Source organism: Drosophila sechellia, chromosome 2L (assembly GCF_004382195.2).
Source record: "Drosophila sechellia strain sech25 chromosome 2L, ASM438219v1, whole genome shotgun sequence".
Lineage (NCBI taxonomy): Eukaryota > Metazoa > Arthropoda > Insecta > Diptera > Drosophilidae > Drosophila > Drosophila sechellia.
In genome coordinates, this window is record NC_045949.1 from 2,763,758 (window position 1) to 2,790,190 (window position 26,433).

Below are 26,433 nucleotides of genomic sequence, written 5' to 3' on the forward strand. Positions count from 1 at the left end.
TTTTCATGTATAATGATAATTGTAAATTTTTAATAAATAATGTGAACGGTTTACAAAAACTGATAACAAATCATATTTTCAATAAATACACATATACATACATACACATATATAAGTAGAGGCCTTTTTGTTGTTCTTGCTATGATTGCAGTGATTTCGTTACAATGGGATACATTTTCTTAACGCACTAAGCAAATCTTGACTAAATTATGATTGTACGATTAGCCTACGATTAAGGAAGATTTAAGTTGTATGTTTGAGCAGCCGAATTCGCTAAAACTAATGAATGAATCTTACGGGTAGAATTCGCTTTCGTTGAGGGGGAAGACAGTGAGGCTGGCGGGTGAAAGATTGGATACAGCCAACAGAGCACACCTATCCAAAGTTCTCGAAGTGGTGAATGAAATAGGGCAGCTTGCGCGTCTTGTTTACTTCATCACAGGCAGACATCACGCTCTTGGTCAGCGGACGAGGACCGCAGGAGAAGACTCCTATCTTGGAAACCTGGAATCAAATGTTTTCAATGTGCTTTCTTTCAGAGGAAAGCAAAAGCCCAAGTACTTACGTATGAGTGCTTCTTTTGCACGAACTTCAAGAAGCTGGACATATCTGGGCGACCGAAGTGATTCACCGCCTTGAGACCCGTGAATATAGAGGTCTTCGACAGTCGCTGGAAGTGATTCTCACAGATGTACTGAAAGCAGGATTAATTCTTTAAGTTAATACTTAAAACTCTAATGTGTGTTGGCACATACCAGCATTGTTGTTCGCAGATCGAACTTGTGGAAGAACTGCGTGATGAATATGTGTATCTCCAGCACGTTGGTCACATCCTTCTTCTCCACATCGCGCAGGACGTCGATGAACCACTCAAAGTGCTTGTGCGATGGGCAGATCCACAGGAAGTACACCTTCTTGCAGGCCACGCCCGAGTATCGATTGGTACTGGTGCCAAAGACCAGGTCGTTGAGGATGGAGGCGTAGGGAGTGACCCCGATGCCGCCGCCCACCATCACAGCCACCTCGAACTTGTACCAGTCCTGGTTGCCACCGCCGAATGGTCCCTCGATGCGTATCTTGGGCTGGTCCTCCGGATTGTAGTTGCAGGGATCGAAGTAATTGCGCAGCTTCCACGTCCACGGACCTTGGGCCTTGATGTGGCAGCTGAGGAAGTTCTCGTGCGGCGCCGATGTCAGCGTGAAGCTGTGCATCTCGTGCGGCCGGAAGGCGGTACAGGACAACCGCACCCATTGGCCGGACAGGTACTTTAGATTCGGTGGCCGATAGAACTTGATCTTGATCACGTCGGAGGGCAGCAGATCCGTGTCGATCACGTCCAGGGCCATGTATTTGGTGCGCAGCGAGACGATCTTGTCCAGCGTGTACACGATTCCGGGGCCCAGGAAGAACATCCAGAAGCGTGGTGGTCCGGTCAGTCGGGCCAGTCCGTGGATCAGACTCAGAAGATACAATCCAATGTACAGGGTGTGCATGTTCCAGAAGAAGTTGTAGGCCTTCTTGCGGATCGTAGGATGGGCGAACACGAAGATGATGCACATAATGATGAACAGCATGACACCTGTGGTGCCGGTGACCGTTTGGAAGAGCCAGAAGGTGATATCCGGCTTGTAGTCGGAGGCGAAGTGCACCTCGCGGGTCAGGCAGCGCAGGTTCTCGTGCGATTGGGTGGACACGTGATAGAAGTTCACAATGTGACCCACCGTGTGCAGCACTGAAAAGAAGAGCGCCGTGCAGGCGGCAATCTTGTGGAACTGTATGTGCGAGTCCAGGGGAATGTACTGTTGGATGGGGAACTCCTTCAGCTTGGTAATCAGATTCCGGGACATGGTCAGCAGCAGCAGGGAGTAGCAGAAGGACAGCGATGCGGCGGATCCCCTGGTGATGGCAATGCCCACGCCCATGATGTGCCGCAGATCGGTGTGCTCCGCCATGAACGAGTAGTGGATGAAGCGCTCAACGAACAGAACTATGGTGACCACGTAAAAGAGGAACAAATAGAAGATGTTCTGCCGGTTCTCCTCGAGGAACGTGATGTAGGCATCCCATTTGGCCAGCAACCAGTGACGTGGCTTGTCCTGCATTGGCTCGATGTTGAACGAAGTCATCCGGGCCACGTTCGTCGAGGTGTCCAGGAAGTTCTGCTTGGCTCCCTTGCAGTCCAGTCCGATGGCCACAAAGTCACCCTTGTACTCCTTCATCATCAGCTTGAAGTCCTGGTAGGTTAGATGGTTTTTGTGCTCGAGCCCCACATCCTGGAACATACCATCGATTAGTTCCGTAACCTGGTCGTCACCCAGGCTCGTCGTCCTCGCAATCTCCACCAGCGATCGCATCATCTCACTCAGTTCGCCCTTGTCGATGACTCCATTCCGATCATTATCGCACATATCAAAGATTATGCGCAGCTTGTCGTCAGTTTTGCCACGAGAGAATAGGACTACGGTCTCCAGGAACTCCTGGAAGCTAATCCTGCCATCCTGATCCTTGTCCACAATGTTGAACATCTTGCGCACAAACATGTCGTTTGGCTTCATGCCCAGAGCGGCGGCGAATTCCGCCTTGGAAAGACTGGTCCGCATCACGGTCATTACCTCGCCATCACTGGAGGCATCTGAACGCCTTCGTCGTTCTCCGGGTCTCAGGCCAAAGGTCAGGGCGTAAGCCTCCCGGAAGAAATACTCCAGTCGCTTTTGGCGCCGCTCACGTGTCTCCGCCCTCGCCAACATTATGTCCCTGTTGACCTCCATCAAAGTCATCTCCTTCTTGTGGAGCAGTAGGAAATCCTCCAGCTTCTTTACAAACTTCCTGCGTGCTCCGTAAGATTCCAGCTCGAGCACCAGATCATGATCGCTGGGAACACGCAGCAGGATGTAAGGTTTCTTCTTGATGTGATTCGTGGCCGACTCCTCCACACTGACCACGTCGATGTGCTTCAAACTAAAGGTACGCAGCTTCTCGCCCTTCCTGTCCACCGTGTAGATGGCCGCCTCTGGCCCGAATTTAACCGTGACCAGTCTCTTGTGGTTGGCGTGCAGCCACTCTCTGGCCAGCATCTTGTCCACGGATCCCTTGTGCTGCGGTGCCCTCAGTGCCTCCTGACGGATCTTTAGCCGGCGGCGCTTGCTGTTCTGCAGTTTGACCACACAGTATCCGGCTCCGGCGCACAAGATGGGCACAAATCCAAGGAAGACGCACACGTAGATGAACATCAGCTCCGAGCCGGAGAAGTAGTCGTAGCCTTCCAAGTAAGTGCACGGCTCCAGTTCCGTGGCATTCAGCTGCATTGGCTGCGGGCAGGGATCCCCAGTGCGCCACATGAACACATCCTTTTGGATCTCCTCCTCCTTCACATCCGTGCTGTTCACTATGATGTCCCAAAGGGTAATCTTGCGCAGCTCGGCGATCTCCTCGGGAGTAAATATGCCGTTGCGCTCGTTCTCGAACCAAAATCGATCGGCATCTCGCAGTCGCTGGAACTGCTCCTTGATTACGGCCGTAAAGAACTCGCCCGGCTGACCGTAGGACTCCAGCATACCACCCACATAGACATCCACATCATCCAGCTGGTTATCGTACGCCTCCTTCAGCATGCTGAATAAGATTGGTGGTTAAATTAAATGAAATGTTTCAAACCGATTTGTACTTACTCCAAGAGCTCTGGCTGCGTTTCGAACAACGGAGGATTGATATCCGTCCAGGTCTTGTGCCTTTTCAGTCCATAGGACTCCCTCGCGGTATTGTAGTCAGGCAGTCCATTGTCCCGACCCCGCATTATGTTAAGAGCACCCAGATCCCGTCGTGTGAATTCCATGGGTCCGAACAGTTTGTCCCGCACATCTGAGCAGAGAACCGGATCCTCACGTTCGGATATTTGCGAAGCCAAGCCCATCAGTACCTCCTCCACGCTGGTGTCGGCAAAGAATCCCTGATAAATAAAGTCTTTCATAAATAATATCCTTTTAAAAGAATCCGAAACTCACGCTGGAGTCCCACCAAGTGGAGCAGAGTCGGACCGCCGGGTAACCCATGGGCGTTTCCTTAAAGTTGCACTGACCATCCCGTCTGTAAATTCCTGGCGGGATCATCGTGTGGCCAAATCGAAAGGCAGCCGCCTGGAAGATGTGGCCAATGCCAGGATGTATGTCCTGCTTGTAGCCATCGTAAGGTGGCAACGAGGTGCCCAGAAAGGCGGGCAGATACTCGTAGACTATCACATTTTGCAGACTGGCAATCACCGTGTGGCGTGCCCGCTGATAGATATCCTCATCGCTCCAATCCGGATGCACCCGCTTGATTCGCTGGGCCAGGGTGTTGTGCCAGCGCAGGAAGAGGATGGCGAAGGAGAGGATCGCAGGGTTCTGATTGGTGCGAGGATCGCCAAGAACTGGAAACAAATAGAGACATTTTACATGGCACTACTACTATAACTGACAATACTTACGGAACAGGCGCTCCGGACTAAGCATCTTCATGACACTCGGCACCGGATTGTTGAAGAGCGGCACCCGCATGGTGTTCCGCACCGGAAGCTTCCCATCCTTCTCAGTGAGCAGGGTGCCATTGTGGAAGGAGCGCATGGCATTGAGCCAGGCCTCGGAGGTGCTGTAAATGAAACTGCCATCAATCCAAGCAGTCATTTGATTTATCTGCGGAGTATGATTTCAGTAGTGGTGGTTAGACCCATCCGATGGTACCGTAACCCACCTGCTCCCTCGGCGCATTCGGGCTTTGCCCGGTATCCCGGTCGTAGGCTGCTCGATGGAAGGGTATGTACTTGTCGCCACGGCACTCCCGGTCGTACATCTCGTCGCACTTCTCGATCTCGATGCGGTGCATCTCGATGGGGCAGCCGGACTCCGAGGCCATCACTATCTCGTTGGCCACCAGCTGGCCGAAGAAGGCCAGCAGTGCGGTCCGGTTGAACTTTGACCCCAGGCCGTCCTTTCCGCGCATAAACAGCCGGCTGAGCCTACGGGTCGAGGGCCGGTTGGCACCTGCCATTGCGTAAACCCCATCCGAATAGGAGGGCGGCGCCTTGCGCACCAGGTGGCTATCTGGAAAACAATGGGCAGGGGCAAGGGTTAGCCTTCACACAGCTGGCCAATATGGTAATTGCAATCCGATCGATATGCAAATCCAGGCCAAGCTCACAACTAACTGATTCTAATTACCGGCGTAATCGGCTCAATTCACCCTTTTTCGGAAGTTGTCAACGGCCTGGCGGAAATTCCAGTCTGTCCACTTACCCACGGATCCCCAGTCGGGATGGGCCAGGTTATTGTACCAGCCGTCGTAGCGCTGTTTCTCGGTCTGACTATACATTTTCTCTGAAAGATAGGAACGCAGGTGACACATGTTAAAGTTTACTGCCTTAGAGCAATTACATTTAATCTATTTGAGTGTGGGAACCGTAGAACAGTCGTTCTCGTTTATTACCTATTTAAACCATATCTGAGGTCACCGCCATGGATCTAAATTATCAAGTTTATCCAACAAGTTTAATTAACTTTCAAGCGGATAACAGAACATTCAGTTAAGTAATAGTATAATAATAGTTCCAAAATTTAAACAACACCTTAACCTACATATCTCATTCACAGCAATTCGCTGTTGTCTGTAATAAAACCAAGGTGTTACGACTTTTCTAATAATTTTGCGTTTATTTGCGTAATTTAATTCGGTTTTATGCGCGTAAGTGACGCATTAATTTGAGCTAGTTTAGATGTGAGAATGCCTTAAATGTTCACTTCATATTAGATAAATAATTTACGCATAAACTTGTCTGCGGACAGTAGCCGGTTTTTAGCAAAGTCAAAGTGATCCGATAAATTGTAGATTGTGATATTAGACACTGTTTTTGGTTGACTTAGTTTGGTTTTTAATTGACTGGAAAATTGATTGACTTGAGGTTTAGATGGCGGAGATTGAATCGCACCCAATGGCACAAGTGGCTGGACGTAAGGAATGGCGCCAATTTGCATAGATTTCAGCAATCTAATGGTTCTAACAAGTTGCTAAGCAATTTTGAGGAATTATCTACATTCGACTTGTCATCATAAAAACTAATTACAACACAATATCGCGTGAATTTTAATCGAATTCGACTAATCGCCCGGACACACCCGGACATTTGTAAAGAATTCCTATCTGTGTTCGGCAATTAGGAAAATGACATTAAATGTATAAATTCGGGTCTAAGTAGGGTATAGTTTACACACTTGAGGGATGTCATTAAAGTATACTATTCAAATCCGCAAACACAATAAACAAAGCCCAATTAATCGCACCTTTTTATTTTGCCAAGCGCAATTAATAATTCCACCTTTTTAATGCCGACTTTATGCATGATTCACAGAAGAAAAAAAGCACACAAGTTGTAAAATAAATATTTGTTAAACAGAAGACACCTTTAAGTGATAAAAATCTGCAAGGCGTAATTGTTCTGACGCTAAACGTTATAATTATGGTTTATTTGCGAACAATTGTGAGGGGGATGGGGAAGATTTACGAGAAACCAGTTTTCAAATTAACAAGCCAATGCCCGCAGCCCAAAAAGAAAACATGCCCAACATTCTAAGAAGTGTTTAGATGGAATACCCGCAACAGACATTTAAACCAGTTTATTTGTTCTATTGTTTTTAATACAGCTTCTGTTACGGCGTCAACTTTTTGAATTCGACCATTACTCCCCGTTCTGGACCGAAAAAGATGGTTTGTTTGCCGGATTCGTGGGTTCGCCGTCTTCGTCGTGAGCAAACCATGGCAGATGTATATGACGTTGGCAGCTACAGCTACAAGTCATGAATATATTTCGTACCATTTTCGAGAGCCACTGAGTGAGTGAGTGATGAATGGCACGCTAGCAACAGCGAAGGCAACAAACAGCATTAATTTCCAGGTCTGAGATGGCAAACAGAATCAGATCCGGTTAACCAAAAACGTAGCCAGCTGAGGAGACTCGGAGAGAGGAAGCCTCAGCTGACTCCGATCGGCTATATATGCTTATATATATATAAAGCTATATGTACACAAACACTATGCGTTGGCGGCGAACGGAATGTTGGTAAAATACAAAAAAAGAATCACTAACCAACACCTGCACGCTAAAAAAGCTTCCACACATAAGCTGCTGTTATTTGTTTTCTTTTTTTTTTGTAAAAACATGCACGACATCACGGATTCCCCTAAAAAAACTAGATATTCACATACTATATAAAAACTACTGGTTTTTGTGCCCAACTCTGTCGGCGCCATCAATTGTCGCATTGTACTTTCTGTGAGTCTCTCTTCAATTTCGTCAGCTGTTTCGCGTTCGTTTTCTAAGTCTTTTGATTCATGCGAGTCCGGTACGTCGCAAAATTCACTTTCATCTCGCTTCGTGCGTGACTCTTGGCGTTTAAACAAAAGACGCTGATTTTTTTCACGTGGCATTGCATAATTAGTTTTTGGAAAATACATGCAGAGTAACATACTAATTGTAATCTACCGAAAGTTAAAGCTCTAAGTGAACTAGTATCGAATTTGTGAAAAATAACCTAGTTAAATAAAATATAAAATTTCTTTTTACAACTTTAAATTAGTCGATCATAAGCAATAGCAGTACATTTCAATGCGATAGTTTTGAACGCAGTACGCCTGATCGGCGTATCTGTCTGTCCTGGTCACAGGACCTCCCAGCTTCATATCCGTCTTTTCCCCATTGAACATGGTTATGAGAACGGTGGCATCGAAGTTTCCATCCCCGGGCGTCGTTTTCAGGCGGACCATAACCTGGGACACCCTGTAGTTTCCTCGATAGGTACTACTTTTGGCGCGGTAGGCAGAGCGTACTGAATGCAGGCTAAGAACTCTACACTGAGGATATGGCTTTATGAGCTCGTTGATCCTGTCCACTGCGAAACTGGCAGCCTCTTGAATGGCACTTTCATGGGTGGATACCGATTTCAGTTCGTTGCAGAGGCAGTAGTGTTGCTTTATCTCGGCGGTTTTACAATTTCGGTTCTGAGGAATAGGTAAAAACAGACTGATTCCGCGCTCGTTCGTCAAATAAAGCGTTCTATTCGTCACATTGGCATCGATCAGCCGATCAAGATGGATCACATCTTTGAGGGTTTCGTGCAGATCGAATGTGGTAATGAGACTTTTGGCGTTTCGTTCGAAATTCGACATGGCGAGCGGAAATCTCCTTTTCATCCATTCGGGATAAATGGCAATCAAGAGTGGCTGCGACATTTCGTGTTGTCCCGGAGCAGTTCGGGCGAATGTATCAAATCTCAGACCGTGATCACCCATAAACAGGATCAACGTGTTCTCCATTACTCCCTTTTCGTGTAGCCTGGTCAAAATACTCAGGTAATCCTTATCCACAAACTTGGCAAATGGAAAGACGTCGTGTATGCCGTGCATATTCCACAAAAATGAGAAAAATAACTGGCGTTCCATGTGCGGAATCAGCCTGGAGACGAAATCATAGTAAAACTCTCCATAGAGCCGATGACCCGTGCACTTTAGATCGAATGTGGTGCGGTATAACGAATGAGATTCGATTTCAGTCATCAGAGGTCGCATGTAAATATCGGTGGGCTGCTTCTGGAATCCTCTCTTTCTGTAAATAAACAGCCCGGCGGTATCCGTGTCCTCTGCAAAGATGGTCCTGTATCCCGCCCTCTTAAATTCATTCCACAAGAAGTTACATTTATCAAAGTTAAATTCGTCCTTGTAGCAAGACTCCTCCATCTCCGAAACACTAAGTCCGCTTACCAGAGGGATCAAGTTGGGATAGGTGTTCAAGGCGACGCGATTATAGCCCCAGAATTCCGTGTGCGGCAGATGCTCGATGAAGTCGGCCACGCGGTGAAAGTAACGCATGTAGTGCATGTGCGAGATAGAATCTACTCCCAGGATCATCACGGACAACTTTCGCTTCTGAAGTTCTGTTGATCTGTTCGTAGCCTGGGGCAGTGGTGGCAGGAAGTACAGAACGTCGTGGAATATGATCCTGCCAAAGTCCACCCAGCACCAAGTACGAATGTGTTGCAGACCAGTACCCACCTCAAGGTATCTCGTTCGATCGGTGAGCTTGAAAAACTTCAGGGATATGTACTTGTTGTGTGCGTCATCGACCCTCACAAACTCCCGATAAATGCAGGAGACTTGTCTCCATGAGAGAATCCCATGCCTCGATATGTTGCGCACCAAGTAATTCCTGTCTCCAATTGTCTCGGCGACCATCAGCTGCTCCATTCTACATAAAACGGGTTCAATGGGCTCCATGAAGGACAGGGCGTAAAGCGAAAGTGGCTTCGTCGCACTTATTCGACATCCCGTGGTGTTGACAAAGAGTTCATCTTCCTCATTGATGTAGATCTGGGGCACTTCGCTTATATCAATCGTTTTATTCCGATCAGAAAGGGAAGTCAATATCAGATAGCACAGAACCGCCAAAAGGAAAATGTTGAACAATCGACTAGCAATTCGCTTTCTCTTCATTAGTTATTTTAGCTTATACTTTTCAGTAAGTTAACACGCCTACTTGAATACTATTTCTATGCCTCATGATTTCTAACGTACTATTATGGAAATGGAAGAAACTTGTATTATCAAGACTTTGTTCTTAGATGTTCAATTGGCGAACAGAGTCCAAAATCTGAAAACTTTCGCTTTCGGTTTCAAACAAGTTGCTCAAAACTATGACTTTTTATGGCGATTAAAAAAATAGTGAATGTGGACAGTGACATCTATTTGTTAGCTGTTAATTGGTTGCCAAATTGGAAGGCATATAAAAATGCGCACATGACTTAATTTAATTTTACATTCCCGGGCGAGTTCTCGCCCCGCTTAACATCAGTACTAATGAATGCCAAAGAATTTATTTTATCTCCAGCGGCTTAATTAAGAGTTGCGATTCGCAAAGAATGCAGTCATTCCCAAATCGAAGTTCTATTGAAACACTTGCCTAACTTATACGATCAGTTCAGTTTACACGATGTTAATGATTCAGTTGACTGACTGGCTTGCTTTTTCGTTAATCAAAATACCATTTGCCTAATTAAGAACTCTAGTATTGGTCATTTTTGCTAATATGTATGAATAAGCACTCAATTCAAAAGTCCAAATGATGATCAATACCAAACGAGGGATTTTAATAAATAGGGGATTTATTCACATCTTAATTGATGGTTTTGATTCTGAAGAAAAAGTTCTTGAAGTGTGCTAAATTGGCAAGGTGATTTTGGTGCGACACGGGAAACTACATTGTAAGCAATTTAGTTAACGAAGGAAATATTAATGTTTTGTTTGGTCTCTTTAGCATCACTTTTTATTGTGCATATATACCTTTTTTGTTAATTTGATATAGCAAATTCAAAATAATCAATCGAAACTGAGGCAACAATAGGCCTTCGCGAATGCTAATAAATTTGATGGAAGGAAACAAAATGAAACAAATTATTTGGCGGGTCGAATTAATCGACCGACTTCCCCAAAAGCCACCTGCTGCGATCGGAGATCCAAAATCCGAGATCCGAAAGCCGTCGATCTTTCGATCAGGAAGAGGGCGCACCGCGGGGGGCGTGGCTGGCCAGCATAATGGTATACATTTCACGTTTGTTTGCAGTAATTTCATTACGCTAAATATTTCAAAACAAAAGTACAAAATCGTTTGGTCGATCGTAAATCAATGCATAAGCGAAATGGCAGAGCCAGCAAAACAATGTAAGTCGGGGTGAGAAATGAGATACAAATGCTAAATCGAGAGGAAGCCAGTTGATCGTGCGTTGACATTTGACTCGCATTGAGTGTCGTGCCACGCCCCCTAGCCACTGCATATACACAGGTGGGACGTGACCAGTATCGTCAGACATCGTGGAATCTATAGAATATACTGAGCGGATTTATAGCTCGAAAATGCATCTGAACTTCTCTGAAGTATAATATATGTGAGACCAATTTCTAGAACTCAGATACTATTAACTTGGGTTAGGAAACCCGAGAACAATTTCTCACAGTGTGCGTATAATACATACAAACACTTTTTTATGCATAATAAATTGCTTGTGGCGGGATCTAATCGGTCATTTTGAAGCCACGAGATCTTGGCACGTCTGGCGATTCGGATGCAAGGCGTCTATGGGATGACGTCAATGTGGACCAGGTAGTATTTACGGAGTTCAAATATGATGGGTTTATTTGCCTTTGAGTCGTTATTTCGCTAACAGCACATAAATCGCCATGCAGCAATTGCATTTAAGTCATGAGTGCGAGTCATCGAGTAAATCTGGACAACTCAACTTTGAAACTAAGCCCAATTATGTGATTTAAAACCAATATATTTCACTGCTCGAACTGGGTGATAAAACTGATGACCTGTGCATTCCATTCCCAGGCTAAACAAAGCTCTCCAACGGCACGATCCATGTCTATGCAAATGGACCTAATTGAATTGAATAACCATACGATATCGGGAAGTGGTACTCACCATAACAATGCACGGAGCCCAGATCCAGACCGTAACTAATCAGTAGCAACAGCAGGGCTCCTCCGTAGGTTGCCCCCGGCCAGTGGAGCCGGAGCTTGGTTCGATTTTTGTTTTCTGCCCTCTGATGGGGCGCACTTGGAACACTCATATTGATTGCAAACAATGTCTTCTATTTCGTATGCTATTCGTTGTTCGCTATTTTGGTGCACGAAATTCGGTCGTTTGTATTGTTAAACTAATTAGGTAGACCAACACTTGAGTTTGGGATTGACTTCGAGGGCATGGGCTTAATTTTGCATTATTTCGAGTTTCATCACATTTGGTTCACACTTTAAATTCTACTCGGCTGAGATTCCATGGTTTTCCAATTATGCACTGCGAAGTAAAACAATCGATTCCTTTGAGAAGTGATCTTCTTAACTCTATGATTCATGCGGAGATTCGCACACTTTGTTTGCATATTTTTTCGTACACCGACTCACTCCAATTCTCGTTCAAAATGTTGACGATCGACTAAATTACCATAAACCTAATGAAGTCATATATTATGCAATTTTTCGGTCATAGTCACTTGCTTTTTTGGAAAATACCAGAACTTGCCAATTGATATACAACTAGCTTATTTAATAGCTTATTTATTCCCTTTTAAGCCGCATTTTGTAGTCAAATTATAAAAATCGAAATCGACTTGACCGCAGAGGGCCAAAAGTAAATAGCGAAATGGTTCGTTAATGCCGAGCAATTAAATTGATTGCACAAAGTGAGGCGAACGAATTAAATCGCATTTATCGAATGCAGGGTGCTGAATGGCCAAAAATAAATGGCAAAGCAAATAAAGGGCGAAGAGGCGGCCCAAATGGAATTACCCACAGAGCAATTGACCTTCTGCGGCCTTACAAACCGCAGCCGACAAACGACGGCCAGATTCCATTAGTCATAATCGACAATGGTCGGAAAGAAGCCGAAAACTGAAGATACAAAGCATAGAAGTACATACATATGTACATGTGCGCATATGTGCCAGGCAAGGCAAAAAAGCATATAAAATGCCATTGCACAACTGCAAACAATTAACATTACAGCAACTGCAGAGTGCTAGAGCTAACAAAGTCATAAGCCCACCCCCACCCCCACACCCTCTACCTTCTACCATTTTTACATTAACTTTTTTCCGCCAATGCAATTTGGAGTTTGTTTGGAAACTATTATTAAATGGACGCGCAGAGAAAAATTTTTGTGCGGTAAAAGCCAGATCCAAGTGCTCGGCTAAAATTGTGGGCGATCCACTGGCCAAAATACTTATATACATCCCCATATATATATATAAAAGAGATCCAAAGAGTGAGCGAGAGAGAAAGTCCAGAAAGCGTGGAAGACTGAACGGCATTAATCACTTGGAAATTACGGTATAATACGAAAAATTATATTGCGGCAAGAGTTGGAAGCCACAACTTTTAGCTTTCCGAACATTAGCCATCGCCCCCGGCCATTTCGCATTAATTAATAAACATTTCTGTGGCTAGTTTCAGAAATTGTTGTCCGCAGTCCGAGCAAAGATGGAATAAATCCGAAATTCCTATGGATCAACCAGCTTCTAAAACGCAATCCAAAAACCAGAATTAGCCAATTTAAAAATATCACTAAAATAGCAAGAAATTGTTATTGTTTCAATGGCAAACTTAGGGAATGCGATAATAATACATTTCGATTGAATGCCACATAAAAAACGTAACTTCGCTTGGAATCTCTCACTTATCTCACTTATAATTCTCGTTATTATTCTGGAATTGAAGTAACTAGAAGTTTATGTTTCGCTGGCTCTTCTTGGCCACTAGTTGTGTAGCCCTAGTCTTGTGGATGGTCTCCAATGTTTTTGCAGTCGCCAAAATTGCGCAAAACCCCGCTTTTGTTGCATGGGAGGCTGTGCAAGAAGAAGCAGCAGCAAATCAGCAAAAAAATTAAACACGAAAATAATTTAAATTCATGAACGAAAACGTAAGCAAAGACAAGACGGCGACGAAGCAACGGACAAAGAAGACTCGGAACTCCAAAAGGGGACCCGAAAATAAGAAGAAAACAAATACAAACGCACCACACACACACACACTCACACACAGATGAGAGAGAGGGTGAATCGGTGAATCGTTCGCTTGTGGGCGAGCAAAAGAGATGGGCAGCTGCCGAAAAAAACTATACACAAAGTATCCAATCCAATCATCTCCGCATGTGGGTGTTCAATGCTTATCGCGTTTTTGCACTATTTTCCAAACAATTTGAGCAATTTCGCCTGGCGACAGCCACAAAGAGCCGCACACAGAGCCACGATAACGGTGAAGAAGACGGCGCATGCGCGACACGTTTCAGCGCTTCGGCGCTCCACCGTTTCACATTCACTCTCGTCGGCGTTCGCTCGCTCACCAGCAACACACACAGCACACACGATTCGAATCCGCCTCGCAATCGAGGGCTCCAACACACGTCCGCAGCGGCCAAGAGTTCGTTCGAAACTGAGCCCAGCTGTGCGGGGGACCCTCCGTGTTGGAGCTCGAATCGGTCCGCAATGGAACCGGTTATGCACTGAAAACGAAATTTGGACAATACATAAACGAATCCGGAAATAAGGCCGGTAAAGTTGCGAATCTGATTCCGCCGGAGTGAAAGCATTTTCAAAACAAATGAAAAAAATCTACACAAATTTTTGTTTTAGAATATAGATACATAAGTCTTAGTTCAACTTGTGGGATGCTTGGAAAGATCCGGGTTCGATTCCGCAGGGAGGTAAGCAACATTAAACAAACTTTAAACCATTCGAATAAGCTTCTTATTTTCATAGCTGCATAATTAAAATCATTTAATAATTTCAAAATTATTATACCAAAATACCAAAAACCTAAAAAAAAATATCTATCTAAGGCATACTAATACCTTTATGATTACCCATAAACTTATGAACTAGTTAATTTTTCTCAGTGTCTCCTCGCTCCCGCTCTTTGGGGCTCCCGAACCGCTGCTCCATTTTGCCTCGGCTCTCGGGATCTAGGTGGTGGGACTGGATCCCAGGCCATGTCCGTCTCCAAATGGGTTCCGTCATATTCGACATGACGACGTGTCGAATTAATCATTGCCGTGTGTCTCGCCCTTTCTCTCGCCGCCTACCGGGAATTTCCCAGCCTGGCGGATGCACTGCAACCGGGTGGAGAAGGAGTAGAGATCAGGCGAGAGAGAGAGTCCATCCTCAAACGGCTGTCCGCTCTTGCGGTTAATGGAGTGGTAAAAACCGGCACCCATGCGCGAGAAGAGTTCCTGTTTGCACCGCGAGCGATGGAGATGCCAGCGGTGGGTTCTTGGACCGCCTGGTATTAACCAACTCATTTTGAGTACTCTGAATTTGCATACTAATCGGAGTGCCATCCAACTAATATGATGGCTTTATATTAGGTGGAACTGGAGGTTCTTGAATGATAATGTATCTATTCGTTACTATATGCGATGGGATGATGAATAACATACCCAACTGGAAGTTATACAACAGGTATTGAATTTTTGCATCAAACATACGTGCCTAATTATTCTGGTTACTTTAAATTACAAAAGCATAGGGCAGCATTCAAGTTTCCCAGATACTCAATCATTCAATAATTGAGGTCTGAAACATTTAACCATTGTCCAGAGACAATATTTTATGCCAAGTATTCTAGACAGCTCACTTACCTCCATGGCCCCATACTAGCCTCTTCGATCTTTGTTCGGATGTCAGTCAATAGTCAGAAGTCGTCAAATGCAGCTGTGCACATTAAAATCAATTAAGATTCTTATTTATCTACGATTCGAGCCGGGCTTAACAAGTGCAGCCAGGTATTTAGCAGAACGGGCGCATCTATAAATATTTATTAATGCAAGAGAACGATCGACGCTTACTTTTGACACGCATGGAAAATCAAAAAACCAAAAAAAAAAATACACATTTCCAACTTTTGAGTGCACTTTGAATGAGTTAAGCCGAAGAACAAAAAATGATTCGAACGTTTCATGCTCGATTGTCATTAAAAAAATCGCAAAAATGTATTGGAATCGCACAAGCATAGGTCGAGAACTCGAAACTCCAAAGCAATTCAGTTGGATAAGTAATTAAATTAATTAATTTCTATGTGCTGCCGATTGTCGTCGAGTGTTGTGATTTATCTGTGCGTGCAATGAGGCAACTTGTAAATGATTTTTTAGCGATGAGGCCTTCCAAGCGGCAATTTGAAGTTGACTAAGTTAATTCGATTGGTATCTGCAGCTGTGGGCTATTTATCGATTCCAAATCGGAATACCAACCATTAAATGTGCAATAAACTGAAATAATAGCGTTAGGTAATAGCCAAAAGTATTAAAACAATACAAACTATAAATACCACTAAGATTATTTCGGTGTTTAATCGCAATTTAGCGTAATCTGTTTATAGCCAGGAATTGTGGTGCCAAAAATAGTCCAGTCCCGAGTCCAGACTCGAAGTTTCGAGCACCCACTCTAGGCCTTAATGGTACTACCAAGCCCAAAACACTCTCGGCCTCAACAGCAAATACGAGTTCTAAACAAGCTCTCGATCAACAATTTACGCACACAGAACTCACAATAAAAAAAAAAAATATAAAAAAAAAGTGGAAGACAGCAACAATGATATCGCATTCCTGGGCTATGTGTCTTGGCCACCAAAAGTGAAGGGTAAAAAAACGAGCAATAATTTCTGTGTTTATGTGAAATGGCCTGCAAATATTCGAGCCACATTAATAATTAATTTATCTTGCTCAGCAAAATCAAATTCAAAGCACCAACAACAGTGATGTTAAATGGTTTAACAACTTTCACGGCATAAAAAACCAAAGCAACCAAAAAAAATATATATGTATCAATGAGTAAGGCACGGCTACGCATAGCAAAGTAATTGATTTCTTACAGCTCGGATTTGGGTTTCGATACCATTTCAATTTCAACTACGAAAAATATCAATTTTAATGGCTTGCAAATCGAGAGCGAGTGAGTTCGAAGGTCAGGGCAACGCACAAGGCGGCCAAACAAAAATAGTAATAATAATAATAATAATCGGACAGGTGACAATAACCAGAGCAGCAACAAAAAGCTGCGAAGCTGGTGTTGGCCCACAAAATGGAACACGCGCCATTGAAACACTCAGAAAACTCGGATTCGCGGCAAGAGCAAGTCAAAGTTAAGCCAAACGCATTAAGCATACGCACCGTGTGACGGCCGTTTTGGAGCGCTGATACATTGTGTGCTGCTTGGGCAAATAAGTAAGCTGAGCTAACTAGTCACTAGTCACTAGTAGGTAGCTGCAACTGGTAGCCGTGTTAGCCTAGCTTGTTAGCAAATAGTTGCAGTGCGAAGAGCGAAGAATTAAATCATTTTCCGCTAATTGGATTTCTTGAGTCAGCCACTAGACTGGACTGGACTATCAAGCCATTTGCCCGCTAAGGGCTTGTGCTAGTTTGCCATGGAAATGGTTTTAGTTGTGGCAAATAGTATTACAAGCAATCGAGATTCGAAATATGCAACATAACACGAGCCAAGAACCCATTCAACATTCCCACAGTCACTTTGAATAAGTGTATCAAACGATTAAGCTCGAAGTGAGTGCGCAGAGCTGACTCCAAGCCAGAACCCATCCCATATCGCCATATCCATGGCTCACTGCACTGAAGTGTGATACCAAGGTGCACTTGTGGCCCATTCCCAGCACTCGAAGTTAAGCGCCCTGTTTGCACAAGTGCTGGAGCAATCGCAATCGCATTCGCATTCGTACTCGCTTCCTCAATAGCGCTTTTCGCATTTATGTTCAATTACTTGCGTTAACCCATTAACACACTGAGCTCATGTCTAACTATAAACCCAATCACACAATGTTGCTAGAAGATCGCGGCGAAACAAGTTCCCTTTCACTTGCATCTCGTACTTAACGAGCCATGCTCGGCGCATCCCACCAATGATGTTTCTAATGCAATTTTACCATAAGTAGTCTCGCAGCCGGCTTCTAAAAAGTACATCTCTATCTGCTCCGAAAGCATTCCGAGTGGAAATGCCAACTGACACACACCGCGCATGCGTACGTGATTTTGGATTTAATTAACTTTGGCTTCGCAACAGCACATAGATACATACATGCATGCATATGTAGTTCATGTGTGTTGGCAGGTGAAGTGAAGCAGGTGAGGCGGCTTTAAGGTGAGACTGGGGCATTGACTTTGGTAATGAAAACTGAGCCTAGTTCAGTCGGTCAGCCCTTCATGCAAGAATGGCCCCATTGAAGGATTTCCATGTGCTACTTGCCGGGTTTCGGCCTTATTTTCCAGGCCCAATCCCTCCGCTGCTGCCCATTTTGCTGCCACGTTTAGCTGGCAGGTGTTAGTTAAATACCGCAGTCAATACCCGCAAGGTCAATGCAATAAATTTTAAAAATATATTACGGACCATGTGACATCCGCTTAATACCAATTGCGGAATCTTTAATCAAACGCAGGTGAAATTCACTCTGGTGAACTTGCTACACCCTTATTTGCTATAAATTACGAAAAAATAACAAATAACATTCAGCTATTTAAATGCAAACTAAAGATTATTTTATTAGCGTATAACTTCAAGTACCAAGGTGGAAGATAAAGAAATTCATGTCGTTTTATGGGCACTTAAGGTTATAACCAAGATAATTAGTTTCTGTAATTAGAAAAGTAAGAACTAAAATGTATTTTAGAGAATAAATAATAAAAATTATCCAACTTAATTGAATATGTTTTCATAGTCAGTATTCTTTAATTGCATATTAACTAATGTAAAAAACGATTGATTTGACACGGCGGATATTGTTATTATTTTTTTGCCATTTTTTATCGCACAAGCCTGCTTCAAAATGCCTAAAAGTAGGCAAAAGATTTTACTGCTCGGTTTTTTGAGTACGTTTTGGCATTGCACAGTGGTTCCCATTGTATGGGGAAAGCGGCCAAAAATACCTCTAGTTGCGGAAGACACTTGAAACTTAGCACAACATTTTCGGTCCCATATAAACAAACATCATAGTTTAACAAAAATATCATAAATATATTCATTAGTTCATATCACAATCGTAATAACTTAAGCCAAATAACACGAATAAGCATCTAAAAATTATCAGGTTTCTCAGACATTTGCAGCAAGTCTTTTATATTGGAGTTATCTTCCAGTGGAAATCTTCTCTTTAAATCAGATAAAGTTAATAGACTTCTGTGTCCGCGTTCTGAAATCTGGTTAGAATCGAAAACTTTCAGATGATAGATTAGAAACTCGTAGAGTAACATGCGTTCTCGACTGGCATAATGAAAGGCCACCGAGTAGTTGGAGCAGCATGCCAAGCCCTAAAATAAAATATCATCATCATCATTATCATGTTTGGATATCATCTTAGGACTCACCGTTTCAACTCGAGATAGACTCATGAGGCGCAGCCACTCCGGAATGGTGTAGTTCGCATCCGACATGTAGTTCTCCAGATCCAGGGGCATAAACTTTGGCTTCATGTCTCCATCCAAAGCCTGTGTGGAGTCGACGAAGTGGACGCCCACATTCTGCATACAAATTCCCATGTAAAAGTCCTCGATGCCCATCCTTTTCGGCTGCGGGCAAATCACCTCAGATTCATAGGCTTGTGTTGCAAATCTTTGGAGTGCCTGACGACTCAGAATGTACGAAGCTCCGCCAGACATATAACTCTAGAGAATAGCAAAATTCACTAATGTCACAAATTGTCATTTTGAAATGGTACTCGCCCAGTGGTAAATTACCAAACCCGTTCCCATATCGTAAAAAACGCTTATGCTAAACTATGAATATTTACTTCAAAGGCCCGAAAGACCATGTTTTTAGTAACGCCATGAGGTTTTTAGCATACCCGCACCAACGAACTCAAGAGGAACTTAATCCCGTCTTGGAGGTCGCTGGGAATGATGTATCAAAACACGAATCAAACTCACTTGGAAGTGAAGTATTAAATTCAATTGTCACATTTGACTTGGGATTATGTGTTTGAAGTGCGGCGCGTTAGCGATGCATAATTCATGTGAGCATAAAAATATGTTAATTGGTTTGGTATCCGAACGCTATTCAAAACTTGAATAAAACACAGTGATAAGCAGAGTCGTGCGAAATAATCACTGTAATCAATCACAAATCATTAAACATTTATGATGCATTAGGAATAATCAATCCGTCAGATAAACTATTCAAAATGTGTGTGTGATGATGAAGAAGCTGAAACAAAGAAAACGTTTTAACATCTTAGTCTCTCGTCAGTAACTCATTCGTGGACTTTACTTATTTATTCAGCCCAGATGTCCAGATGTACTTCGGCTTACCAAGAGCTTGCTCAACTCTTGGAAATGCCAAGTGGCGAAGTAAGTCCGCGCCCGCTGGCCAAAAGGCGCGGCTGTGAAAGATGCGTGACAGGTGATCGCCATGACCTCAGGTGAGTCACTGCCATTAGTCTGCGCAGACTGCAGCTCGGAAGGCTAATGGTTAATGCGAATTTAATTTCCCTCCACTTGATCTATGCGCACGGAAAATGCCGAGGGAAGACAAGAAGCTTTTGGCCAGTAGAAATGTTAACTGCTTTGCGTGATATCATCGCACCAATAATAGATTTAATGCTTGTTTACCGCCAGACAATGCACAATAAATCGCTATTGGATATTTGAAAATTACACTCACAATAGGGGACCGGTTCTTCCAACAAAGAGATCCATTCCGGGATTAGCACATTTCTTCGGCAAATATCGTAAAAGCACTCCGCCCAAATTCAAAGTGCTTTAATTACCGCCTTTTGTTCAATTTAATTAACTAACTAAATAATTATTAAGCGATATTGCTATAAAACATTTGAAAATCATTATGATATGCTCACTCGCTCTGAATAATTATAGACTAATTAAAATTTATTGACCGTAAGAAACTCTTTTCGCCGGGAGCATTTTGGCTTGGATCGGAAGAAATAATTTTAACAGCTTCGAAAAAGCGAAACTGAAAATCGAAAATTAGAATTTCAAATTAGCTTAAGGAGCGGGCGACAAAAACATGAAAAGATGAGCAGTTAATTAGAAGCTAATGCCAGCGATCAACTAGATCACTTATTAAATAAATCACCTGCACTGAGCAAAATCGTACTAAAACGAAGTTGGAGATGCAATCATTATATTCCTAAGCAATTTTTCCCTGTGCAGCGAAGCTATAATCGATTAATTACGAGCCAGATCCGGAAGTTAATGCTAATTTTGTATAATTACTCACCACATTGTATCGCGACATCTTGTAGCCAAAGAAGACGGGCGTATCCGGATCGAAGCCACGGAGCAGGTGCTGCAGATTCTCCATGACCACGTACCTGTGGACAGACACGTAAGTAAAGATGTATCCATAACGATCTCCGCCAGCTTAACTCACGTATCGTCGTCCGCCTTGAGGAACCAATCGTAGGCGCCAGCGTAGTGCTCCCAAACGTGGCGGAATCCCTCGCGCGTTTTGTTCCACAGATCCTCGTAGCCACCGCCTGCTGGCTCCACCACCCCGACCACGCCCAGCGGCTCGTAGTCCTCGCTGCTGGCGAAGATCAGGCGGCTGCAGCGCCGGCCCCAGGTCTCGTAGACACTCCTGGCCAGGCTCTGCACGTTCTCGGGACAGGTGAGCACCATGCACAGAACACGCGGTGGTGGATCATCCTCAATCCTAGCCGTTGTGGCCGTGGACATGGTGGAGGTGCTGCTCCAGCAGGGCGTCACCCTGCTGACATCGTAGACGTAGAGGAGCAGCACGAAGGCCAGCACGAATCCCGCCATGAAACCAGTGAGCAGATGCAGCTGGGACCGCAACTTCATCTTGGCCGTCATTCTCCACGAGCGTTGTGTTCTCCGCGACGATCGGTTCCCGATTGCCGACAGCTGGCCGTTTGTTTTAGCCAGACGGCAATCAGCCAAAATCAGGCAGCATCTTGGCATCAGTCAGTTGGCCAGCAACCGGTTTGATTCGTTTTCTTATCAAGAGGCATCAAACTGCGGCGATTCAGTGGGAGATGAGGGATCGCCACGCACATGGGATTCTGAATTAAGTGGGCTGGTATATTAAAATTTCTAATAAGCAATGAATAAATTTAAATATTTAATTTTAAGCGAGAAGTTTTGCAGTATTTTTAGCTCTATTGAGCTGTGGTTGAATTCTTCTCCACCTTTATTGCCAACTTTTGTCCCAATTCTGATGTCCCCACGATCACACACCTCCTCCATATCATCTTTTAATAGTGTCGGCGCTTACGCAGCATAAAAGTGGTCACAAATTGAAAACGAAAGTGTTACCAATATGGTGTCGCGACTTTGGACAATGGTAAATCAGTCAATTGAGGCGCATGACATTGTATAACTACCAACATTGGGTAATGAACTGCAATTGGGATGAAGTATAAAAACTCCGGGCTGCTTCAATTATGACATCAGTTAGCTGACAATTTGTAGAGGCACTCCCACGAAAGGAAGATCCAAACGATTTGAGATGGCAGCTAATGTGAGTTGTGATCAGGATGCAAGGACCTAATGGATATATTCATATACATTCAATGAAACATCGTATTCCTAGAAACTCAACTTTATTCCCATATGTATTTGCAGTTTTTCGCCCTGCTGTCTCTGGCACTTTTGGCCACTAGCCAAGCGGAGTACAACTACAACGAGAAGGCGGCAAAGGCGGCCAGACCGTCGGAACGCAGTGCGACCAGTTCTGGAGAGGATTTCCTGAGCGACTACCACACGCCCAGCAACAATGCTCTGAATTCGGAGGCCACGCCCGATGGCTATGACTACGTGGCGCCCGCCTGGAATCAGTTCGCCGCCGGCAGCCGTACGGCCAGTGTCCAGGCCTCCAATCTTCTCCAGAATGCGGCCAGTGCCGCCAATGCCGAATCCGTGCTGCTGCCCTCGCCGCTGCCTGTCCTTCGCCACGAGCAGAACTCGGAGGTGGTTTCATCGGCGCAGCAGCAGCAGGAGCAGCAGATAGTTCAGCTTCAGCAGTCGGATCCGGTGGTGGTCAGCTCTGTTCTGGGCCAGCACCAGGAGCCCGAGGTCTTTCCGCCCGCCAGCTACAGCTTCAACTATGCCGTGAACGACGAGAACACCGGCGACATCAAGGAGCACAGCGAGACCCGGGATGGTTATGTGGTGCGCGGATTCTACAGCCTTATCGATCCCGATGGCTACAAGCGCACCGTGACTTACTCGGCGGATGATGTGCATGGCTTCAATGCTGTGGTCAACCGGGTGCCCTATGCCCTCAAGGCGGTGGTTGTCCCTGTGGCCCAGGTGGCGCAGCGCACTCCATTCGTTGCTCGCGATGAGCACTCCAAGTCGGTGGATGTCATTCGATCCTCGGCAGCAGCAGCTACCCCAGAAACTGTCCTGCGATCGGGCGCTGTTTCCGGTTCCGGTTCATCTTCGGGTTCCGCTTTCGGATCCGGCGTGAGCAACACCTTCGCTGAGGACAGCTACGCCAATGCTCCACGAGGCCTGGACTCCTCCGGTGGTCCCTACGCCTGAGTCCTGCTCGTGGGCTACGCACTCCTTGTATATTCCCTCATTGTGCTTCATCTACTGCTAGTTTTTTAAAAAATAAATACAAATTGTTCACCATAGCTGCTTTTGAATGTGTTGCCTACCTTTAGGCCTTTTTAGTTAAGATGGTTAACAAAAAGCTTGGCAAAAGCTTTTCGCTGGCATTTTGAAAATTTTGAACACAGGTGGTAAAGTGAAGCCTGTGTTGCGGAATAACTCAGGTCATTAATTTGCGAGAGCCAAGGGTTATAGCCTTTTAAGGAGCCATCAAAATGGCTCAACGGCTTTTGGCCAATCGGTGGGCCCCAACAATGAAAGGTCAAAGTTGATTTGGCATTTGGGTGTCAGCAACAAAAAACCTTTATATAATTATTTAATTATAAATATAATTAGCTAACTATTATAGTTAGCATACATTTTTCTTCCATTTAAAGCATTATTGCTAGACTTGGCAAGTATGTATTCCCAAAAACTAACTTTAACTGACTTTGATATTTGGTATACTATATATATATTTTATTTGAGGAATTCATTGGAATGAAAAAACGTGTATGGTCGTTAAATATCTGGCAACATGGCATCGGGAGAAGCGTTAAGGTATTTCACCAGCAACATTTTCGAGTTGGATTTAAGCCGAGTCTGTCAACTGCCGGCAAAGCGTGAAGACGTTGCTAGCTGTTTGTTTTCGAGTTGCTTTTTTCCGTATTGCCTTGGCTCTTTGTTTATTTTTTGCCTTTTTTTTGGGCTTCGAGTCGCGTTCGAGCCGCGTTTACTTTTATCGCCTTTGCGCTGAGGGCTTGTGATTGATATTCTGTGCCAGTGCGCCGAGGTGAAAGAGTGAGGAACTTCAAGTATCCGTCGCATAATTGAAGCCAGCGATTCGAAACGGGCCCAAATATGTTCGAAACGGCTGGAAAAAGCGTCACTTGCCATTTGCAGCTCAGCAATTGCGGATCGAATTGAACTCGGGCCAATTGAGCCAACTCCAATCGGCCGAGAGCACAACACACCTGAGCAGAAAGCCAACTGAGTGTTTTCCCGAAGGTCGACCGCATCTTTACAGGCTTTCGACTCTGCGTCACCGGCTCAAGAATGTGTTAATTCGGTGATTCAAAAACAATATCAACGACGACTGGTCGGTCGGTCGCAGCAGCAAAATTTGCATAAAAAAGTAAACAAACGCGGATCGTAAAAATAAGAGAAAATAAGCAGAGATAAAATCGAAGCGAATCCAACAGTCCATACATCAATCTTTAAGCTATGAAGCTGAATACTACAACGCCGAGAAAAGAGCGTTAAATATTTGACAAAATATTTATTTATCCTTTATGTCTGCTTCGATTGTTTATTATGTTTATGTAGCAACTTAAAACCTAAAGCCTAACTGCCCTGTGTCAAGTGTATATCTTATAGATACTTTGATAGCTTATCAAATAGCTTATCATATTGAATCTGTGACGATAAGTTTATCTGATAAGTGTGTTTTCTCTGTAAAGCCTCAAGAGGAGCATCGGAATGATGGGAGTACGACCCAATCGAAAGCGTCTGGAGCTGATGCTGATGTTGCTGATCGGTCTGGCATGGGGACTACTTCTGTCTGAGCTGATGAAACGAACGCGATGGCAGAACTCTGCGGATCGGCTGAAGGAGGAGAGCAGTCCCTTTCCGAGCAGCCAGCGGAGCAGGAACCTACCCACCCCACCAACCACTGCTCCCTCGACCACAAATCCACCGCCGGACATCCAGGCTGCGCGACTCTTCAACGAGACGCGTGTCCTGTGCATGGTGCTGACCAGTCCGAAGACGCACCACACCCGCGCCGTTCACATCAAACGCACCTGGGGAAGGCGCTGCAACAAGCTGATCTTCATGAGCACCAAGGCGGACAAGGAACTGGGATCCGTGGCGCTCAATGTGAGGGAGGGCTATTCCAATTTGTGGCCCAAAACCCGGGCGGCGCTGCAGTACGTCTATAAGCACCATTTTCAGAAGTACGACTGGTTCCTCAAAGCCGACGATGACACGTAAGTGAAATATACTTTTTAATTTTTATAAATAAAATATATTTTATTTTCTGTTTCAGCTATGTTATCATGGAGAACCTGCGAGCCTTTCTACACGCCCACAATTTCAGGGAACCGGTTTATTTTGGAAACAAGTTCCGCCAGCACGTAAAAGAGGTTTAATATAAAATTCGAAAAATTTTATATATTTTAGTCATATCATATTTAGTTTAGATTGTTTTCATTTCTCTACATAAGGCCAGTATTTACACGGAGTCGCCAAAAAGTGTGCTTCATGATCCAAGTCCACTTAAGAAATGACCATTCTCTCTTTGTAGGGATACATGTCTGGAGGAGCGGGTTATGTGATGAGTAAGATGGCCCTCCACCGACTGGTTAAACTGGGTTTCAGCAACAGCAGCATCTGCACCAATCGCAACTACGGCTACGAGGATGTGGAACTGGGACGATGTCTGGCCGGAGTGGGCGTCGTGGGTGGTGATTCGCGGGATGAGAACGGGCTGAGTCGGTTCATTCCCTTCTCGCCTCTTCACTGGTATCCACAGCCACCGGATTGGTACCAGCCACTGCTCTACTACACATCACCAGATGTAAGGAACCCATCAAATATGAGTTACTAAATTATTTAAACACTTATTCGCCTTTGTAGAACTCCAGTGACTGCTGCTCGAATACGGCCATCTCGTTCCACTACAACATTGCACAGGAGTTCTACGTGCTCGAATATATCATCTACAAGCTGCGAATTTTTGGCATAAACAGGGAACTTGGTCCACTGCCAAAAAAGAAGACCAGTTCTGGAACAACTTCGAATCATTTTCGGACCACAAATGATGAAACGGGCCATAACGCTCTTATCAAAATGGTGCCAGGCAAAAACGTCACAAAACCAAATTACAGAACTAAGACCACTTCGAAGTTTAAGAAATAATATTAGGACCTTAATACTTTCATTTTGGATTGACTGCAACAGACTAAAACCAAAGAGTAAAACCAAGATATCGTAAATGAGTCTAAAACTGCTCCTTGAACTTAAGCATTACGTTTAGTAGATGCCATCTAGCATTAAGGTTTAATTTGTTATTTAGTATAAATGCATCTATATTTAAAATACGATATTAGTTATAATCAAAAATTATACTGCTGTTTCCTTAGGCGGTTTTCCCTTAATCTTCTTGGAGGAGGATGTCCAGCGAGAAGTCCATATGGTCGCCTTTTGTACAAAATCGTTTCCAGAAAATGCATTTCATAGGGAGAGACGTTGTGTATGGAAATTGAATAGGTGGAACAGCATTCCAATCC

At 44.4% G+C, this 26,433-nt stretch overlaps 6 protein-coding genes and 1 long non-coding RNA gene across 14 annotated transcripts in view; 3 read left to right on the forward strand and 4 right to left on the reverse strand.

Annotated features, from left to right (window-relative positions):
- On the reverse strand, positions 1–14,011 carry LOC6613156 (dual oxidase). 2 transcript variants are annotated; one of them, XM_032727430.1, is made up of 10 exons: positions 13,916–14,011; positions 11,498–11,872; positions 5,268–5,348; positions 4,726–5,075; positions 4,463–4,667; positions 4,002–4,405; positions 3,669–3,946; positions 756–3,612; positions 566–694; positions 1–504 (listed from the first exon to the last, which is right to left on the reverse strand). In XM_032727430.1, the coding sequence occupies exons 2-10, from the start codon at positions 11,643–11,645 to the stop codon at positions 376–378; spliced, it is 4,581 nt and encodes a 1,526-aa protein (XP_032583321.1). In that variant the 5' UTR covers positions 11,646–11,872; positions 13,916–14,011; the 3' UTR covers positions 1–375. The 2 variants fall into 2 exon arrangements, with proteins under 2 accessions (XP_032583321.1, XP_032583322.1); XM_032727431.1 differs by lacking the exons at positions 5,268–5,348; positions 11,498–11,872; positions 13,916–14,011 and having other exon boundaries at positions 4,463–4,623; positions 4,726–4,831.
- LOC6613160 (glycoprotein-N-acetylgalactosamine 3-beta-galactosyltransferase 1) lies at positions 5,278–26,269 on the forward strand. 4 transcript variants are annotated; one of them, XM_032727433.1, is made up of 7 exons: positions 5,278–5,367; positions 6,669–6,861; positions 6,920–7,084; positions 24,604–25,131; positions 25,191–25,287; positions 25,449–25,721; positions 25,781–26,269. In XM_032727433.1, the coding sequence occupies exons 3-7, from the start codon at positions 7,044–7,046 to the stop codon at positions 26,060–26,062; spliced, it is 1,221 nt and encodes a 406-aa protein (XP_032583324.1). In that variant the 5' UTR covers positions 5,278–5,367; positions 6,669–6,861; positions 6,920–7,043; the 3' UTR covers positions 26,063–26,269. The 4 variants fall into 4 exon arrangements, with proteins under 4 accessions (XP_032583324.1, XP_032583326.1, XP_032583325.1 ...); XM_032727435.1 differs by having other exon boundaries at positions 6,669–6,857; XM_032727434.1 differs by lacking the exon at positions 5,278–5,367 and adding an exon at positions 5,446–5,553.
- Positions 7,091–9,558, reverse strand: LOC6613157. Its single transcript, XM_002037602.2, has one exon. It carries the CDS (start codon positions 9,508–9,510, stop codon positions 7,606–7,608), a length of 1,905 nt encoding a protein of 634 aa, XP_002037638.1. The 5' UTR covers positions 9,511–9,558; the 3' UTR covers positions 7,091–7,605.
- LOC6613158 (glycoprotein-N-acetylgalactosamine 3-beta-galactosyltransferase 1) lies at positions 18,564–21,931 on the reverse strand. Of its 3 annotated transcripts, XM_002037603.2 has the most exons (4): positions 20,958–21,662; positions 20,805–20,898; positions 18,938–19,234; positions 18,564–18,880 (listed from the first exon to the last, which is right to left on the reverse strand). In XM_002037603.2, the coding sequence occupies exons 1-4, from the start codon at positions 21,506–21,508 to the stop codon at positions 18,647–18,649; spliced, it is 1,176 nt and encodes a 391-aa protein (XP_002037639.2). In that variant the 5' UTR covers positions 21,509–21,662; the 3' UTR covers positions 18,564–18,646. The 3 variants fall into 3 exon arrangements, with proteins under 3 accessions (XP_002037639.2, XP_032583329.1, XP_032583328.1); XM_032727438.1 differs by lacking the exons at positions 18,564–18,880; positions 18,938–19,234 and adding an exon at positions 20,053–20,103 and having other exon boundaries at positions 20,958–21,677; XM_032727437.1 differs by lacking the exons at positions 18,564–18,880; positions 18,938–19,234 and adding an exon at positions 20,331–20,537 and having other exon boundaries at positions 20,958–21,931.
- LOC116803574 lies at positions 19,508–21,069 on the forward strand. Its single transcript, XR_004363665.1, has 4 exons — positions 19,508–19,581; positions 19,848–19,986; positions 20,830–20,912; positions 20,978–21,069. It is a non-coding gene; the product is annotated as an uncharacterized LOC116803574 (long non-coding RNA).
- Positions 21,964–23,187, forward strand: LOC6613159. 2 transcript variants are annotated; one of them, XM_032727444.1, is made up of 2 exons: positions 21,964–22,067; positions 22,172–23,187. In XM_032727444.1, the coding sequence occupies exons 1-2, from the start codon at positions 22,056–22,058 to the stop codon at positions 23,090–23,092; spliced, it is 933 nt and encodes a 310-aa protein (XP_032583335.1). In that variant the 5' UTR covers positions 21,964–22,055; the 3' UTR covers positions 23,093–23,187. The 2 variants fall into 2 exon arrangements, with proteins under 2 accessions (XP_032583335.1, XP_032583336.1); XM_032727445.1 differs by lacking the exon at positions 21,964–22,067 and having other exon boundaries at positions 22,160–23,187.
- LOC6613161 overlaps positions 26,222–26,433 on the reverse strand; it is a 1,958-nt gene continuing 1,746 nt past the window's right edge. Inside the window, exon 3 of the mRNA XM_002037606.2 lies at positions 26,222–26,433. Within this exon, the coding sequence (XP_002037642.1) occupies positions 26,260–26,433 (174 nt within the window). The 3' untranslated portion in view covers positions 26,222–26,259.